The following is a 20,159-nucleotide window of genomic DNA, read 5'->3' as shown; positions in this document are numbered from 1 at the left end:
GTCGTGTCGAGTTGACCCGGACCCGAAGCGGGTCGGGTTCGGGTCAAGAAAACTGACCCGTTTTTAAAAACGGGTCTGTTCGGGTTGACCCGAATAGTGCCGGGTCAGTTTCGGGTTCGACCCGAACCCGACTCGTGACCCGAAATTGACACCTCTAGCATTGACGGATATAGGAAGAGCTCAAGATGAACAAGTTTCGGGTTCGACCCGAACCCGACCCATGACCCGAAATTGACACCTCTAGCATTGACGGATATAGGAAGAGCTCAAGATGAACAAGTGCCAACCATGAATTTTTTTTCTTTTAATAGAATAAATATTTTTAACTTTTTTGTCTTGGCCGCCTTTAATTTTTTTCCTGAATAGAATAAGTATTTTAATTATTTTATTCCTTTAATAAATACAATTATCTAAAATTGTAGGAATTTTGGTTTTTAAATTCACCCCTCAAAATACTCCAATCCTATTTTGCCCAACCTAAAAAAAGATTAGTTTATAATAACATCATATGTAATTATTCATTAAAAATGATATTTTGTTAAAATATTGTATTTTTTTGGGTAATGAATTTCATAATATAAATTTTATGACTCCAACAATAAATTTTAAAATTTTAAGATCTATATATTTGGGATAGTTTTTTCATTAATTTACTTTTTCAAATAATAATAATAATTTTATTTCGCTACTACTTTTTACTTGATTTCACATTGCTTTTCAAAAATTCTTTTAGCAAAAAACAACTTTTTACAACATAATAGGTAAGTTATTTTTCCCACAACAGCTTCACAAACAACTTTTTAAAACGCTAAAATCATCCCAAATAGACTTTCAAGTAGCGATAAATTAGCAAGAAATCAATGGCTAAATGGAAAAGTGATTGCTGTCTAACCCCAAAATTATGAGAAAACTGTCCCAAATAGGCCTCTTAACCATCAAAATTTTTTAAAAGTGAGTTTAACTAGGGTTGTCAATTTCGGGTTGTGGGTCTGGTCGGACTCGAATCCGAAACTGACTCGACCTTATTTAGGTTGACTCGAACCCAACCCGTTAACCCGTTTTTGCAAATGGGTCAGTTTGTTCAACCCGGACCTGACCCGTTGAGTTTTCGGATTGACCCGACCCGACACAAATTTACTGGATTTGGTTGAAGAAGCACGCAAAATTAATTGAGGAATATAGCAAGCTCCCGCCGCTACTTCCAATTCAGGTGAATTGTCCCGAGCTCCGATTGGATGGGAAGGAAGTAAGGAAATTCGTCGAATGAGGCGTCAGGCAGGGCGAGCAACTGATGCGGGCAAACCAATTTTCTGGGTCATTTTAGGATCATTTTAGGGTTATTCTCGAGTTTTCGGGTCAACCCAAACTCGACCCGATTTTTTAAACGGACCGGTTTGTTGAATCCAAACCCGACCCATTTCACAAACAGGTTGACCATAACCCAAAATTTTTAAGTCGGGTTTTCGGGTCGTGTCAAATATTGACACCCCTAAGTTCAACCTAAAAAATATAACAAAAATTTTAAAAATAAATTATTAAAACATAATGTTTTATCCCTCTTTGGCTCTTTATATATATATCCTTCAAATATTTTCTGCTACATGCTGATGATATTAGTTGTTTCCTACTACCTCGATCACACATAGAAATGTTTCATGTTTCCTTATAGCTCTCTCTCATTTTCCTTCGAATCTTCACCTAAACTATTTAGGATAATTGGCTTTTTCTTGGTGAAATCTCCAATCAGAGCGAGTCTGCATATTTAACAATAAAATCATTTTCTGAAGTTTTTTGTCTTTTATTTGACCAATTAGATGATATTTGATGACTCTTTCTTTTTCTTATAAAATCAATGAAATTTTGTCTTTTGTAATTTTTTTTTATAAATATATTATGCGTCAAAATATTATAAAACGAAGGATGATAGGAACGGGGGGATTGTCCTCATATACATTTGGACTCTGCGTTTACTCATTCATAAATAAATACAATTAAAAAAAAAAAAAAAGAAGCTCTGGAGACCAGGATGTAGAAGGGGTGAAATAATTACTAAATAGGTAAATAAATTAAAAAGAAAAGTGATATATTTTATATATGAGAATATTGTTATTTTTAAGTTATTTAATAACCCTTTTGTTTTGATAATACTAAGTTAGAAATCATGACAATTTTTGTATTTGCATGGAGATCAATGCAGCTTTTAAATATGATATGTAGCATTAATATTAGGATTTGTTTGAGACTGCTGCAGCTTTTTATAAGATTAGTTGAGAAGTTACTAATAAGAACATGTGATATGCTCTCTCTAAGCTGTGGATAAGTCGGCTTATAGCTCCATGTGTACTGCTCCACCTTTTCTGTGTTGTTGTAGAGTGGGTACCTGCTACCATTCGATTTCTGCATTTTTTATCTTCACCCTTCATCTTTAACTAATCAAATTCCTTTTTATATGATTTCGTATACAAATACTCACTCAGGCTTATTGTTCATCTTATGAAGAAATTAATGAACATTTACATTCATATTATTTTCTCTATGCTTGCAATATTTTGCTCTATTCTTCATTGCAGGTCTTAAAGTTTTTCGATTACTATATATGATGCAAATTAGTTAGGGACAAATTTTTTTTCATAAGTAACGAAAAAATAGTAACCAAATAAAATTATGATTGCTACTTGAAAAACAAAATAGCGAGAAATTTTTTCTAAATAAACTCTTAATGTAAATTCAAGAGTCATTCAACCTGCATGTTCTGACACAAATCAAGGCTTCATTTGGGATGACTTTCTTACTGCTTCTTAAAGAATCTTTTTAGTAAGAACCAGGCTTAAGAAGCAGTAAGAAAGCAGTCTCAAGCTTCGTTTGGGACAGTTTTCTCAATGCTTTCGAAAATGGTTTTCTATTTCTTTAAAACAACGAAAAAATAATAATCAAAAGCTGTTCCAAACGAAGCTCAAATCCGAACAATTTATCCTAAAATATTTTTCTATGTACAATTTCAATCTGAGAAAAAAAAAAACCAAATTCCACCCTGTCGGATGATTTCCACCATGCACCACATCCGGCTAGCCAAGTTTATTTAATCAATTTATTTAATATGTATTGTTTTTAATTTTTATGTGAGATTCCTGGCCAGGCGTTGCGCCATTTGCCAGCGCGCCACAAAAACGACGACGTGGCCCGGGCCCCCACAACACATCTGCATACCTCCTCGCCACGTGGCGCGCGCAATCGCCGGCGGCCGACACGGCCGGCCAAGTAAGCTCGGAATTGTCGCAGCCGCCCGACACGGCTGCTTTTCCAGATTCCGTACCTATAAGTCCTCGCAGTTCTTATTCTTTACATTTTACATTATCTTTTTCAAAGGAAAAATTATTAGGTGCGGAGTGCAGACAGGATGATAATCGTCTGCACAGACACAGGGTACCGCAAGCGATACCCAGTGGTACCGAACGGTACCGAACGCGGTTTTATAGTAGTGTGCGGACGGTTCTCCCGTCCGCACTCCGTACCTAATAATTTCTCTTTTCAAAGCTCCACCATTCTTGATTTTCTATAAAGATGATCGTAAAACATTATATAGGAAATAATTTTTTTTACAAGTTGTTGGATAAAGTAATTTTTAGTATACAAAATTATTAAAAGTAAATAAAAATTTTAATCACAAATTAAAAAATTGTTTCAAATAAAATATTATATGTATAGCCGAATATGCCCTCAACAATTGATAAAAAATTACGGGCTTTTTAGTTATTTTTATCATAAAAATCAGCTTTCCACTGTTAAATTAAAAATAAAAAGTGAAAAAGCAACGAAAAAATTAATCAAATAAAATTAATCCTAATTAATAAGAATATTTTGATATAATAATATTATTTTACCCTTCCACATTGAAAAGCTTTGCTATTGAATTTCTCAAATGAACAAAAATTGGGTGGGAGACCTCCTAGCTATATTATGACCAAAATCTAATTTAAATATATTTTAAAATAAATACAATATAAAAATTAAACAAATTTAAAATATATTCACACAATTTTTTTCCATTGTAAAAAAAAATACCGCAAGCTATATATATTAATCTGGTTGGAGGAGCACAATTAATGTTGGTTTGGTGCATGAGCTTATCATCGATAGTGATATCATATTATTTTGTCTAATAATTGTCGACAGTAATATGTTGTCTGTTATCAACTATATGGTACTAATGGTGTGGTCGACGACTCAAAAGTGGAAGCCAGCTAAGGTCTCATTTGGGATGACTTTCTTTTTGCTTCTTAAATCAGCTTTTTAGTATAAAAATTCTAATTTTTGTACTAAAAAGTTGCTTTATGAAGCAGTAAGAAAGCCGTCCCAAATGAAGCCTAAAGAAGAGGTGGTTGATATGCAGCTTCCCAAATGAAGCCAATTTTTTTTGCTAGGAAGTTGCTTTCTACAGCAGCTTTCAAAAAAAAAAAATTTTTTTTTTTTCTCCATAACAGCTTTACAATCAACTTTATATAAAGCTGAAGGCGTACTTAATGAATCTTTAATGATTTTTGTACGTATTCTAAAACTTATGCACCAATCGGAAAAAAATGTTTTGTTGTAATTTATTAATAAAATCTCTAAATGAAAGAAAGTTTCATTAGATTAATTGTTCACAGCTATGTGAACATCAGATAACATAAAGATTTCAATTGGATAATGTTTCTTTTAAGAATAAATTATTGATCAATAAATGAGAGCTAAATTTACTTTATGCAATTCTAAATTTACACTTTGGGAAAAAAGTTATCATTTTTTTTTAATTTTTTTTTTATTTTTTCCTTTCAAGATTTATACTTAACTTTGCACATCCAAAGACAAATTTAGAAGAAAAAAAAATAAATAAAAATACAACTCATAAGTCATATTGATGATTAATGAGATGACAGAGATATGAATTTTACAATTCATTTTTTTGATATAATATATATAGTTTATTTAAAAGTTTTGTCTTTATGAGACTACTAATTTTTACATTTAGTAATTATATCATCTATTTTTTATTTATCATTATTAATATATCACCCTCATTTACTTAATTTTGATTTATGTATCATAATAATTAAATATTAAAATGATTTATAGTAATAATTTATTTAAATAGGTTAATAATAATTGTAAAGAATATAATGATATATCAATTAATTTGAAATTTTGTAATAATAATAAAATTGAATTCAATTAAAATAATATTTATGATTCATTTTATAAATAATATGTACATTTAACATTATTTTGGCTTTAAATAACAATTCAATTTTTTAAAAATAAATTTGCCTCTTCCACTCTTTGACTTATGTCTTGTTTGCTATTCCGGAAACAAAAGAAACAAAATAAAGTGATAACAATCTAATAAGATCAATTTATGCTTCTTTTGGATCAATTTTTTCTTACTGCTTTTGCTTTTCAAGACTCAATCATAATGTCTATTTGGATATGTTTTTTCATCTTTAAAAAAATTTGTGTTAAGAAATTACCTTTTACAGCAATTTTTTTTTAAAAAATACATTCCTTACAACAACTTTATATCCACATTTATAAAAAAATTACATACATCTTAGACGTATATAGAGTTTGCAACGGAATTATAAATCAAATCAAATACAAACAGTGATTCAAACACAACGATTTACATGGTTCGGTGAAGATGCCTATGTCCATGAGGAGGGATGAGAATTTCACTATAGTGGAGAAGCAAAATAGGGATTAAAAATACTCAAGCTCTCTCTTGTGCTCTAACAACAACCCTTTAGGAGATCCTAGCGCTTGCGGCGTCATTCCAATTTTCGTTGTTTGGTTTTTTTCCTTCCCGCCGTCCTAGTTTGGATTCCATTCGTAGTTTTTTTTCAACCTGAAGCTGATTGCCGAATTTTCAATAATGTTGCTAGACTCGGCGCATGTTTTGATTAAATTGATGAATGATATGGATTATATCAGAGTTTTCTGCCACAAATCTCACTTTGTTAATAATTGTTACATAAAGTTAACCAAATGGTCTCCCACTCTTAATATTGGTGTTGAATTTCTTGTGATTCCCTTATGGATAATGTCATTCCCAAATTTATGGCTGCATCTTTTCTAACCCCGTATTCTTCATGCTCGGGGTTCGATGTTTGGTCGTCCGTTAAAAGTGGACAATGCTACCTCTGCTGGCTCTCGGCCCTCTCTTGCTCATGTTTTTGGTTGAGCTTGATATTACCAAAATATATCTGGATAAAGTGTGGCTTGGTCCAGAAAAGTGTGGTTACATTCAGCTTGTTCAGAGATGGAGGCTTTCCCTCCATTTTGTGGTCATTGTAAATCTATTGGGCATTTTTGGGGGGAGTGTTGGTCCTCTATTCCTCTCAATGGTTCTACTAGGAATGTTACTGGAGTTGTGGAAATTGTTGATAATGGTAATGTTGATGTTGTTATTCCTAACCTTGTTGGGGATAACGATTGAGTTTCTGATCATGTGGTTCATCCTGAAACTTTTCATGTGGTCGTGCCAAGTACTGATCCTTGTGATGTTGTCATAGGGGATGTTGTTGTTTCTACTGAGGATGTTGTTGATTCATCATTTTCTCTTTTGCATATAATTCCTTCTTATGGTGTCAATGCAGATGTTGTTGTGGTTATGGAAACTGACCCATCTATGACATATTGTATATCACCAGATTCTTCGAAAAATGGTGTAGATTCTGTTCCTTTGGCAGATTTAGTTTATGATGTGCCTATTCATAATGATATTGGCTTGGCTGTTCAGCATCTAGAAACCGATGGTATGGATTTGAATGATGAATAGCCTATTTTAAATGATCCTACGTACTTCTTTTGTCCCTAAGGATGGTTCGGCTGGTAGTATGGAACCGAAAGATAATACTACGATTGTTGATGTTCCTGTTGTGATTATCTCTGTTGACGAGTTAAATAATCAATTGGCTTCCTATTTTTTTATAAAATTGTGTAGATCAATCTGATTGGCTGGAGGAATCCTTTTCTCTGCCTTGCGGGGACATTGGGGATGAAATGGATGAGCCGGAGGATGATTTTCAAGAGTTCTATAATTTGAATGTAAGTCGTATTGTTCAAAAAGTATTTTCTCATGGTAGTGGCAAATGTCAGAGGCGTAAATCAAAAAAGAAGTAATTGTTGATTGTCTTGGTGTTTCTGTTGTCATGCATTCTCTCTTAAGATTCTTCTTTTTGTGTGTCAGGGGTCCTTGGCTGTTGGTACTCAATCGGTGGTGGTTTGGTCTGTGCACTTGGTTGTTGAATTAGATCTTTTCTTTGCTTGATTTTGGTGCGTTCCCTCCTATGGGTTTCTGACATGTTGCTGCTTGGTGGGGGTTATCTTGGAGTATTATTTGTTGCCTCTTTTTCTTCTTCCTGTTTTTGTTTGGAATTCGCAGGTGGACTCTTCTTGCTTGCTATGTCATCGTCTGTTTGCAGGTGGACTATTTTTGCTAGCTATGGTTTCGTCTGTGGATTGTGCTGGTTGTTAGTTCTGCTCTTTTGGATGGTTTTTAATTGTCATTTTATTTTGGTATATTGCAATAGGTAGGATCACTGGCTCGTAGGTTTGTTTCGAAGGCTGAATTTTTAGAGAGCTTTGTGGTTATTTAAGGACATGCAAATTTTCTTTAATTGAACGCGTAAGCCCCTCTGCGGGTTTTCTCAAAAAAAAGAAAGAAAGAAAAGCTTCCTAATTTATTCGATAATCAAATACCAATTAAATCTCAATCAAATTACAAATTTAGAGAAATAATCAATTATCTAAATAATTCATTAATTGAAAATCAATTATTCCCAAAAGAAATCTGATTTGATTTTGGAAATAAATCCAAATTAACAAAATGGGCACTTAATCAATTAAGATTTTATTTGAGGGAAATTTAAACATTTCTATTTTTACTTTTAAAAGCTCTTTTCTCAATCACAATTTCAAAAATTCTTTTCAAAAGCAAACTTTAAAAGGCAAAAGTTTAAAATAGCATAAAAAATCTATCTGTAAAACACATTTTTCTAACCAGTTATTTTTCTTATCACAAAAGCAATCAAAAAGCTACTCTAAATAAAGCCAAATTTTACATTAATAAATAAACGATTAGATAAACGTTCTGAAAATCGAACCAGACAACAAACTAGAAGATGAAAAGGTTCACGGTTCGACTGGTTCGACCGGTCGAACCGGGGTCCAATAGATAGATATACAAGAGCCTCTTAATTATGGAACTCAACTTGGTCTGCTGGTAGAGAATTTTGGCTACTAACCAAGAGATCTTGGGTTCAAGTCTTCCATATATGAAGTGTGTGTGAGTTTGCCTTAATTGACCTAAATGTCCGGATCCCCCCTAAAAAAAAAAAAAAAAAAAAAGCTAAAGTTTGGTCATTGAATTAATTAAAAACAAAAGTAAGCTCTTTCATTTTGTCTCACTCATCAAATAAAGATAATTAAAATATCTTTTGAAAAAGACCTCCCTTTGGAGGAACATTTTAGCCCATTTATTGAATTTTGTTCCCATCAATTTCATGTTGGAGCATAAGCGTCCAGTTTAGAAATGAACAGTTTTGGTGCTCATTTGCTCTAACTATTCACAGAGCTATAAGAACGTGGCTTTCAACAAAATGACCATTCCAATGAATAAAATTAGGGAAATTTACATACATACCATTTTATATTATTTTATTTACATATTTAACACTTAAAACTTTAATATTACATACATACCACCCATATATAGTTCATTTTCATATCAAATATGAGTGGTAGAAATAAAATATATGAATGATAGCTAGGAAAGAAATATGAGTGATATATTTGATATTAAAATAATATAGGATGGTATGTATGTAATATTAAAATTTTGGGTGCTAGATATGTAAATAGGATTATATTAAGTGGTATGTATGTAAATTTTCCATAAAATTACAGATCGATTGTTGTTCCAAACAGTATAAGTAAAAAGAAGGGCAATCAATGAAATGTCATCTTAATCAAAATAGTTAAGTAGCTTAACACAATGAAATTATAAGATGTAAAAACTGCAAACCTTCTAAACATATATTGTAGTTAGGGTTTAATATTTCATATTGTTATATTGAGCATCATCATTCCATGCAAATTAGTGAGGCATAATATAAACAATTTAAGTTTCTTTCGATTTTGTTTTACTATTGGATGGCTCGGCCCTGGCAACCAGAAGCTGGTCTGAATCTGCGTCTTTCGACTCATATTCTTATTGATTTTTTCTATGATTTTTGCTGTCTTCTTGTAAGCTATTGATGTGGCCCGTGTGGGGTTTTCTTATGTAACCTTCCTCTTTTAATGTATTAGTTGTTTAAAAAAAAGTTGTTTTGGACAACTTTTTCATTATTTTATTTTTTATATCTTAATCATACTTTTTATTTGCCCGCTACGCTTTGTTTTATGCAAGGAAGCTGTTTTGTATATATAGCAACTTTCATAAAAGTTATTTCCTCCACAATAATATTTTAACTACACTTATAAAAAGTTAGAGCCTTCCCAAATGAACACTTAGGCTTTGTTTGAGACGATTTTTTTTCTGCTTCTTAAAGCAACTTTCTAGTATAAAAATTTTAATATTAATTTGTACTAAAAAGCTGCTTTATGAAGTAGTAAGAAAGCTGTCCCAAAAAAAAAAAAAAAAGACGTCCCAAACAAAACCGTAATCACCACAATTGCTAAATATTAAAAAACAAGGAAAAAAAAAAGCTCAATGAAAGAAAGCTTATTCAAAATTTAAACAAGTTTTAAAACTCTTAAAGTGAAATCCTTCAAGAAAATAAAAATTAAGATAGAGATTAAAAATTATAGCAATATATAGAAATTTCTAGAAGATAATCTTTTCAATAATAATTTATCATCAACATGGAATAGAATCCAAAGTAGACTTAAGTAGAAAAAAAGAGATAGATAAATAAACCTATTGTAATTAAAATTATTTTAGAAGGGTTTTTAACTTCATTACCTAACAAGTTACCATTAAGAGATTGTTTCCTAATATACTTAATTTGTTGTAGGGTAATTCAAACTTTTTTTCAAATAAAAATAGTTTAGCTGAAATTTTATTAATGAGACTATCTAACAAAATAACTCATTTAATGCACCAAGATTGGCTATAATTGCAATGCTTCTCCTAATTAATTATTAAATTTATTTATTTTTAACATTTAGTCATACACATCTCATTATATATGAGGAAAGCATGCATAATATATACATATATTGGAATATATTTAACTTGATCTACTATCACATATTTCAATTTCTATTTTTTTGTACATTAACAATACCTCGATCACTATGTAACTATTGATTTTACATCATTTTATAATGGTTAATTATGTTTAACTACTCATTAATTACTCCCTTATCCAATATTAATTTATTTTACTAAAAAAAAGATGGACTACTACAAACATTTTTATCAATACTTTCCTCAGATTAATCATGCATACAACATTCAAAGATGAATTTAAAGATAACAATTCAGTGATATACCAAAAATAGATTTTGAAGAGATTATCATTAAAAAGAAGATAAATTTCTTTCCTTTCACATTCCAACGGCCGAGGAGAGGGCATCTGATAAAACCGAGTTGGAAACTTCAGGAATTAAATCGGAGACCATCTGAACTCCGATTTTAGCAAACTTATAGTCGAACTGAATGTCTCAAAAATACGAACCCAATGGCACCAAATTTGACTCAATCCGAACCCAAAATGACTCCAAATCAAAGACCTGAAGCATTTTGGAAGGTTTAAACCATAATTTGGATTATCAAATGGTTTCCAAACATAACATGCTTATAATCGACGAGCCCACGATTGCCGAATTCCGATTTCACTAAGACATTTAATTTCCTATTCATTTAAATTTTTTTCTTGGTTGATATTAGCTTAATCTTGTATTGATTCGATCTTAAAGAGATTTTATGATTTTTTTTTGTGCAATGAGAATTTTAATATCATATATTTAGTTAATATGTTGAACCCATTCTAGCAGAAATTAAGTGATTTGATGATTGAAAATCATTTTGAGAAGGAAAAAAAAAACTAATTCACTATCAAAATTTTATCATTTTTAAAGCTTATTATATCTGTCCCAAGTCCGAACGTAAAAAGTTGAAGGAAATTAAAAAAAAAAACTAATTTAGTCTCCACCTAAAAATAATTTTCGGCTCCGCCACTGCATGATATTCCCCATTTGATAAGTTGAAAAGATGAGCCATTAAAGATTTTCATATAACATAAAGGTGTAACCAGAATCCTTGAGCTGGTTGCACCAGAAAAGTAAGCCCCCGGGCCCCTAATGAAGAATCCTTATCAGCTCAATTCGAATATAGCAAGCCTTGCTTAATCAAAATTCTCCAAAAACATTCCTGAATATATTTTCCTTTCATATGAAAATATTATTTTAAGAAGAAGAACAAAAAACTGATCTTTTTCTTTTAGATCTCCGGCTGGTATCGCATGAAGAAGGGAGCAGATCAAACCACTTGCTTACACTGCTCAATCTTAACATTAATCAGTTTGATATTCTCCTCCGCCACCGTCTCTTCCATTTCACCCAACGTCACCTCAGCTCCGCCGGTCAACCCCTTGGCCCGCGCCGCCTGCCTGTCCCAATTCGTGCGGTCAATAACAACGAGCATGAGAAGAAGACACGTACCCTGCGCCGAAAGCAACCCAAGCCAAAGTCCCTTGAAGTCCAACCCGGCCCAAAACGCCAACCCGATGGCCACGGGCATACCGACCCCATAAAAGGATCCGAGATTTATATTCGCGCCGACGCGCGGCCGGGCGCTCCCCCGCAGCACACCACACCCCGTCGTCTGCGGGCAATTTCCGAGCTCGCATAATCCCAAAATCGGCAAAACCGATGCGGTGAGCCGCACAATCTCCGCGTCGGCGGTGAAAATTTTGGCCCATGTGTTCCGCACGGAGAATGCAAACAAGAATGCGGTCAGACCAAGCAACCCGCCGCAGGCGAGCCCGACCCGGGCAGCCCGTCGGGCCTTGTTGGGCCGGTTTGCTCCGAGCTCGTTGCCCACGCGGGTCGAGACGGCCGCGCTGAGGGAGTGGGGGAAAATGTAGATTAAAGAGGTGGTTTGAATGAGGACGCCCATGGAAGCAACGGTGGGTTGTGGGTGGAGGAGGATACCGCATAAGAGGACCATGATTTCGTACCACCACCATTCTAAGCAGATGGAGAAGCAGCTGGGGATAGCGAGGGAGATGAGCGACCGCCATCCGCTATCGTCTTTGTCTTCTTCGTTGGTGAGGGAGGTAACGAGATGGGAAAAGCGGAGGTAGAGGATGAGAAGAAGGACGACAATGGAGTTAGTGAGCACGGATGAAAGGGCGACGCCGGGGACGCCGAGGTTTAGATAGGAGACGAGGAGAAGACTGATGGGGAAATGGAGGGCGGCGGCGAAGGCGGCGGAGGCGGTGAGGGGGAGTGTGATGGATTGGGAGCGGAGGAATATCCGAATTGGGTGGAGGAAGGATTGGAGGATGAGGTCGGGGAGGGAGAAGATGATGAAGGAGTGGGCGGCGGAGGCGAGAGAAGGGTCCTGTTTGGTGATGAGAAGCAGGGGACGGATTGAGAGCCAGAGGAAAGAGATGGGGACAGAGGCGAAGAGGAGGAGGAGGACGGTGCGGCGGAGGGCGTTGGAGAGGAGGTGGGGACGACCAGCGCCGTGGGATTGAGTGCAGATGGGATCCATTCCGGTGGCGAGACCGGAGAGGACGGAGTAGCCTGTGATGTTGGCGAAGCCGATGGCCAGCGAGCCGCCGGCGAGAGGGAGCGGCCCGAGGCGGCCGAGGAAGAGCATGGAGATCATGGAACGCGAGTAGAGCAGAAGAGAGGTAAGGACAAGGGGGAGAGAAAGAGAAAGAAGGGATTTTGCTTCGGGGAAAGGGGAAGGGGGAAAGAAAGTTTGGAGCTTGGGGTTGAAGAAGGGGGCCTCATCGCTGCTCGAAGTGGTGGCGTCGATGAAGAGTTTGGAGATTGGAAACCGCAATTGGCTTGGAGGAGAAGGGTGGTGGTCTGCTGAGGAGGATTTGGGAAGGGGAGTAGGGGATTGGCACATGGTTTTTCTGTGTTATTAATGGCAAAAATAAGAAAGAGGAAGAAGAAAAGTGAGGAGATAAAAGGGAGGGAGGTAGCTTGAGGTTTTATAACGGAGAAGAGGGGATTTACAGAAGACATTCTTATTGCCGGTTTGGTGACTACTATTTGTCGACCTCTTGGTGGAGCAGGGGAGAACTGTGTGGCCTGCCAGCAGGAAACGGCTCTTAACTATCCTCCCCTTTTTTTCTCTCTCTAGAAAAGTTTTAGATTAGATATTTACTACTAGAAAAATAAATAAATAAATGATTATTATACCATAATCAAAATTTAATCAAAATAAAATTTTAAATTATTAAATTTTGTTTTGAACTCATAATCTCAGATATAAATCTTGCCTTTACTGAAGATTTAGTATTTCATGACATATTTTGCATTATATATCGCAAATTTAGATTTTGTTTGGGACGACTTTTTTACTGCTTCTTAAAATAATCTTTTAGTACAAAAATTTTTATGATAGAAAGCTACTTTAAAAAGCTATCACAAAAGGAGCCTTAATTCAAAATAAAGCACAACAAATCATTAATAATACAAATAAGAAAATTTTGAATTAAAATATCTCCTCTTATTAAATATGTTGGCCTAAATGAGGCCATAGTTTTGATATGTTATAATTAAAAAAAAATGAGTAATGAAAAATTACTAAACAAATATATTATAAATTTTTTGAATGAAATGTGAACATGCTGATTTTCATAAATTCTTTCATGTGAAATGTTATTCAAAGTGGTTTGGGTTTTGTTTTGTGCGACTGGACGATGATGAACGGATCCGTCTGTGTGCCTTTCTCCCGTGGATGGCCAATGGGTTACGGATCACTTGTGGTATGTCACTTGGCATGGCAGTTTTTGTTGCACCCTGCGTTCACTTGCGTTTCCTCTGATTGGCAACCGGGGAGAATTTTCGACGACCCTAATGGCAGTGGACATCTGACTTTTTCTACTCTGAAGTGTTTTATGTCCTCGACGGATTCCGCATTTCCCGAGTCCTATAATTTTTTGAAGCCTATTTTTTGACTTTTTTCCTTTTGTGTATGTAGTTGTTAGCCAGTTTTTTACAGGCTATTCTTTTTGTAACCCCTTAAATTTTGCTTAATCTTAATATACGGGCTTGGCCCCAAATTTTCCCAAAAAAAATTATATAACATATGCAAAATTATTATTTATCTAAATAAGAAATTTTCTAAAATAATTAAAATCTCTCTCTCTCTATATAGTACATGAATTATTATTTTGTTAATAGAAAACAGGCGCCTAACAATTATTTTATGGAAAAATAATGTATTTTTTATTATTTCATAATAATAATAATAATAATTGCGATGGAGGGGTGGGGCCGGGGGTGAAAGGAACAACATTGATAAGAAAAATAAAAATTGAATTTTTATGAAATATAGTACCAATCAACAAATGTGTCCTAGTCTGTTAATCCTATGGTACTCATCCAAGTGGAGGCGTGTAGGGAGCATGTTGGAATAGGAGGAAATAAAAAGACGAATAAAGGTTCTAAAGAGGACGTTTGATATATGTCTGGCATGTTGATGAAGTCAGTACTCATGAAATACTTAACAAGATTTCTTAGCTAATTTGCTTTCTCTCATGCACTAAAATGCAAAAGAAGGATGTGATGCTTCATTGAGGGACCAGTTTTTTTAAGCAAAAAGTTATGCTAAAAATATTATTAGTAGCAATAAAATTTAATTAGGAAGTCTCATTAGGGGGCTGTTATATATATATATGACAAAAAAGCGTTCCTGCATGACACAAAGGATTATTTGAAGGATTAGTGGATGACTGGATGAATCGGTGGATGATAGCAGAAAGTTCATACTCGTATGTAATACTCTCCTTCTATGGTTGATTTTTGATATTCTTAATAGACATTTTGGATGAAAGAGAAGATAGAGGTGCGAGTGTACATTAGGGCTTGGTGTTCATGTTGGTGAGTTGAAGATTGGAGTTGATTGGCATAAGCTTGATAAAGCCCTTAGGGACTTTGTCTTGAATGAAGAGAGAATTTTCTCAAAATGCTTTATTCGCATATAAAAGATTGGATTGGTGTTTATGTGGATATATAGTCGATTGATTGTCACAAAATATCATTACAATTGTTGGGTATTAATATGGGAGTCGTGCAGTAATTAAGTGATCCAAATTAATTCAATGACAGTGAATACCAAGTTCTTATATTCTACCTTAGTTAATGATCTTGAGATGACATATTGATTTTCCATTTTCCCAGAAATCAAGGAATCTCCGATGAAGATGCAACATCCAATGATTGATCTTTGAGTGCTGGGACAAGATCCCTAATATGCATAATTTTTTTTGAAAGTTTTAAGGAAAAACAAGAGAGAAATACATCTTACCTTTGAGTCAATTTGAGTTAACGTAATGAATGGTTGGCTGCCATTAGGCAATGACACACAAATTGATTGAGCTTTGAACAACAAAGGATGACCAAATGTTATAAAGTAAAGTATAAGAGTAATCCCTGGAACTTTGATATTGTGATGCATCAACCAATAAATAAAGGTTAGATGCATTTATTTGTTACTTGAATCCTTAGGAATTTTTAAGTATATTAGTTAAAATTGTTGCATCTCCCAAAATTTGTAGAGTATATTATCACTAAGCTAAAATAATGCATTTGCTAGATTTAGCGATCTTAGGTCCTTGGAAATATTTTAAATCATCCAAGTTAGTAAGTTTGAATTGAGTGTTGATGAATGATTTTAGAGAATTGATGATAGAGAGGCAAAGTCCAGTAATGATGATGTCTTGACATAGAACAATAATGTTGAGTGCAGTCAAAATTGAATAAAAAGTTGGAGAATAGAGTTCCATTGGCATGATGCCTTCTTTAGATCGTAAATAGATTTATGTAATTGACATACAGACTTTCCTTTAGTTTGAGATATATCTCCCTTAATAGTGTAGCAAAGTGGTAAGTTTGCGTAGACATTTTTAAATAGATCAACATTCAAAAAGGGATTCCTTATATTAATTTGATTAAGAACCCAAAATTTTGTCCTTGTTAATGTTAGAAGTATTTTAATAGTAACCACATTAGCAACTAGGGAAAATGATCTTAAGAAGTCCATGTTGGAAGTAAACCACACAAAAAAATAAAAATAAAAATAAAAATAAAAGTGTAGTGAAGAAGAAAGAACACTTGGATTTAACATGGAAAGAATTTGAAATTGGGAAAAAAACTACATAGCCATACCACATTAAGAAATTCACTATAAAAAAAGGAAGATATTATACAGATCTCTCTTATCTGAATCTTTCATTGTCTCTCTACACTTCTTTCTATATTTTACACTAAGAACAAACAAAGAAACATTTTTCAAAACAACAAAGGACTCAACTCTTCAAGTGAAAAAAAAAAGAGAAGAAAAATTGCTCAGCCTGGCTCAAAGCAATGCAACTCTTAGTTCTAGAGCATCACAACATTCTATTCTATTTGCAGTGTCGTGTCACTACATCTACAATGTCACAACACTCTTCTTTCTCTCAAACCAGAGGTTACAACACTGTAGCGCTCAAGTATACATTGCCATACCGCAGTACATTTGTACTGGCATAAAATTATATAAATATTTATGACAAAAAATAGCTTTCTAATATATTATAAAAGATTTTTGAATATCTTGATGGATAACTAGATCAATTTGTAGATAATAGCAGGTATCAAACAGGTTCAGCCTTACGGAGCTCAATAAAAAGGAGTGCTCACCCCATACAGTCCTCACCCTAGGGGTTCTAGGGCTTGTCCACTAGATCAAGGCTTGGTATGGGCCGACACTCGCCCTAATGGAGCTCATTGTATAGGAGTTCACCCTTGAGGAACCCAATAAAAGAAATATACATTTAGAGTGAGTTCAATTAGAGAGCTTACCTCAACTAGCTATCACTTGAAGGGGCATCTCGTCCTAGGGGGTTTTGAATCTCTCAATAGTTCTTCCTAGCTGAGATTATTTCTCTTCCATGCAGGAGGCAAACTTACTTGTGAAGCCCATAGTCATCACTCCATCAATTGCATTTGTCCCTAGCTTACAACCAATTTTATGAGACACTCACCACTTGAGTGGAGCATTCGCCCCTTTGAACTCAGCCAATATACTCATTTAGAGAACTCACCCTCGAAGAATCACATAGGGTACTTTCTTCTAAAGTCTTGCCTATGATAATCATTAGAGACATCTTGGAATTAAATCAGTAATATATAGATGGCCATGTGTGTACCCTTTAATCTATTTTATGTGTCTACATCATTCTATATTTATATGATCAATTATTATTTATTTATTTTAGTAGATATAACATTTTCAATAGCCCTCTTTATCTTATAAATAAGGGATTAAGATGCATATTTTAATTAACATGCCATTTTCACCATGTACAAAGATTATTTAAAATTGATGTTAAGAGAAACATCTACAAATAAAGTTGGAGAACCTCTCCTTTCTCTCCACTATCCTTTTTGGCATTATCTATCCCTTATTAGAAAGTGTTATACACCTCCTAACAGTGAGCAAATTTGTACCAACTGCATGAATGATTTTATTTTACTACATAATTACAATCACATTAAGTAAAATATTCCAACATGATGATATATTTATGATTGCAAAACTTGTTGTAATGACAAGTGACTGATATGCTTGTTGTAAATATTCATTGGTTTGCCAAAAGTTCATTTATAAAAAAGAAACCAACTTTTTTTAATAATCTTACTTATTGATATTTTATTGATTTATTCAAAGAATTGTATAATATATTTGTGCTATGCAAAAGGGCAAATCTCTTTATCCTATCAAGCATCTATATTAGATGGGTGAGTGGATCCCTTCCATGCAAATGTAAATTGGCACATTTTCACAAAGATACCTTTATTAAGATGTTGAAGTATATGTTTTTTCATCATCTCCTATTGGGTTGTGCTTTTTGTCTACTTCAAAAATATTATTAAAAAAATTGTGGTTGGTTATTATAAAAGTTAAAGAATATTTTAAATATTAATCATTCAATGTATAAGAGATAGAGAGGAAGATGTGGGAGTTTGCAAAACGGGCACATAACGATTCCAAAATCTCACTTGTACTGACAAATGTCAATCTCTTAAAGAATTTCACTAGTGCCAAAAAATTATGAAAAAAATTAATATAATTAAAATACTACCATATCAATGTTAAGCATCATAGAAGTGTTGAAAAATATATGAAACTTGTGCAAATATAGAGAGTGAAAAAAGGTGAGAGTTAAAAAAGAAGATCAACACACAAAAAATAGATGAAAATTTAATACATGTTCATCCAAGTGATGATTAGATATGTTATTGTGTTTGAATATTTCACTATTGATTGTGGGGAATTATAACTCTAGTTTTGTTGATATAAACATAAGATGGTACCAATTTCCTTATTAAGAAGAAACTAAGGTAACTAAAATACAATAAATTCATAAAAAAGCCCTAAAATGAAAACTCTTGAGGCGACCTTACTGTGAAGATCAGCTTGCATGATTTCTTTTTAGGATAAAAAAAATGAAAGAGGAAAGATGAGAGGGAGATGCTTTTTTAGGAGAGAGAGAGAGAGAGAGAGAGAGAGAGAGAGAGAGAGATTGAGAGTATATATATATATATATAACTAATGCAAAATTGATGCTAATAGAACATCCAACATGGGAGGAGGTGCAAGATTAGGTCTTAAGTTCTCCTTAAATATTTTATATCTTTTTGACAAAATTCTATTTAGTCCAAGATGGAAGGGTACTAGACATATCACATAAGAGGGTAGTTTCTTTGAGGATAAATAAAGTTAAAGTTAGTAAAACCAACACACATATTCCATTTATCATTAGATTTTTCCATTATGAATATATTTGAAATATCATATGTTCGTTATTCCTTTGTTATAAAGCTAGCATCTATAGTTTTGAACTTTATAATGATTGAGCTCAGATAGCACCATAATAACTTTTCAATCATCATATTAGTTTGCCAGAAAAAGGATATAGCATTCATTAGAGGCAATGACAAGTTTGTCCCTTTATTTTTTATTGAATGAAATATTGATTTAGAGAATTTTTATTTGTTCCTTTTGAAAAGTAGGGATTTCATCAACTACTTAATTCTCAAGCCCAAATCTCTTTAAAATCTTGAATTGCAAGGCCTCTTTTTGAATAATTATAATGGGTATTGGGTAGCATGCCTTTGATTGTGAAATTTCTCAGTAGACAATGACGATCTACCGCATATTAAAAACTTTGTAGCGGCATAGTAGGTTGATATTATAACTTCAGGTGTTGATGAGAGCACGACTAAACATTATATTATAAGTCTTCAAGGGCATCAATTATGATGAGGCTAGCTATGGAAGAATAGTGACTCTCTCCTTCTTATATGATTGGCAATACAATTATTACTTAAGTTTTACTTATATTCATTAGCAAAAAAAAAAAAAAAAGATTTAACAATAGGCATAAAGCAATAAAAATTAAGACTCACATTATTAAAGTTACTTAAAAAATAATGTCAATAAACTTTCTTATATGTCTATTAGAATACTACCAATTTGATAATGCTAATAAAAGCACATACAATAAATTCATATTTATAAGCATTTCATTTACCAACTTATTAGATTTGGTGAAGGTGATTAGGATGACCCAACTAATTGGATCCCAAGAGGTGATGGTCAAGTTCACCTCTCTTGATTGAAGCCATTTAAGGCTAATCTAGCTTGAAGTTTTTGCCTTTGTTCCTTCTAGAATTACTATGGCAACCATATCAATTTAGATTGCCTGGATAATAATTTGTTCAATGTGAAGTTCCTCTAAAGTGCCATTCTTATTCTTATTCTTCTCTCAAGCTCGTCCAAGATGAACTCATCTTGGTTCCATTTTTTGAATAATTTCTCAATAAAATATTCAATGTGTTACAAGTATTCAATTCATAGTTATGACCCTTATGGATACATAGTACTTGGA

General features: G+C 33.6%; 1 protein-coding gene across 1 annotated transcript; it reads right to left on the bottom strand.

Annotated features, from left to right (window-relative positions):
* Positions 1-11,389: 11,389 nt before the first annotated feature.
* LOC110107687 (protein DETOXIFICATION 49-like) lies at positions 11,390-13,176 on the bottom strand. The gene has a single exon (XM_020838018.2). The coding sequence runs from the start codon at positions 13,121-13,123 to the stop codon at positions 11,519-11,521; it is 1,605 nt and encodes a 534-aa protein (XP_020693677.1). The 5' UTR covers positions 13,124-13,176; the 3' UTR covers positions 11,390-11,518.
* Positions 13,177-20,159: the final 6,983 nt, after the last annotated feature.

Source organism: Dendrobium catenatum, unplaced genomic scaffold (assembly GCF_001605985.2).
Source record: "Dendrobium catenatum unplaced genomic scaffold, ASM160598v2 fragScaff_scaffold_1022, whole genome shotgun sequence".
Taxonomy (NCBI): domain Eukaryota; kingdom Viridiplantae; phylum Streptophyta; class Magnoliopsida; order Asparagales; family Orchidaceae; genus Dendrobium; species Dendrobium catenatum.
The sequence above is the reverse complement of the archived record's forward strand: the minus strand, read 5'-3'. Positions and strand labels throughout refer to the sequence as shown.

What these genes read in the sequence shown, in the direction of transcription:
- LOC110107687 (XM_020838018.2), bottom strand. Translation starts at nt 13,123, where the DNA reads ATGTGCCAATCCCCTACTCCCCTTCCCAAATCCTCCTCAGCAGACCAC.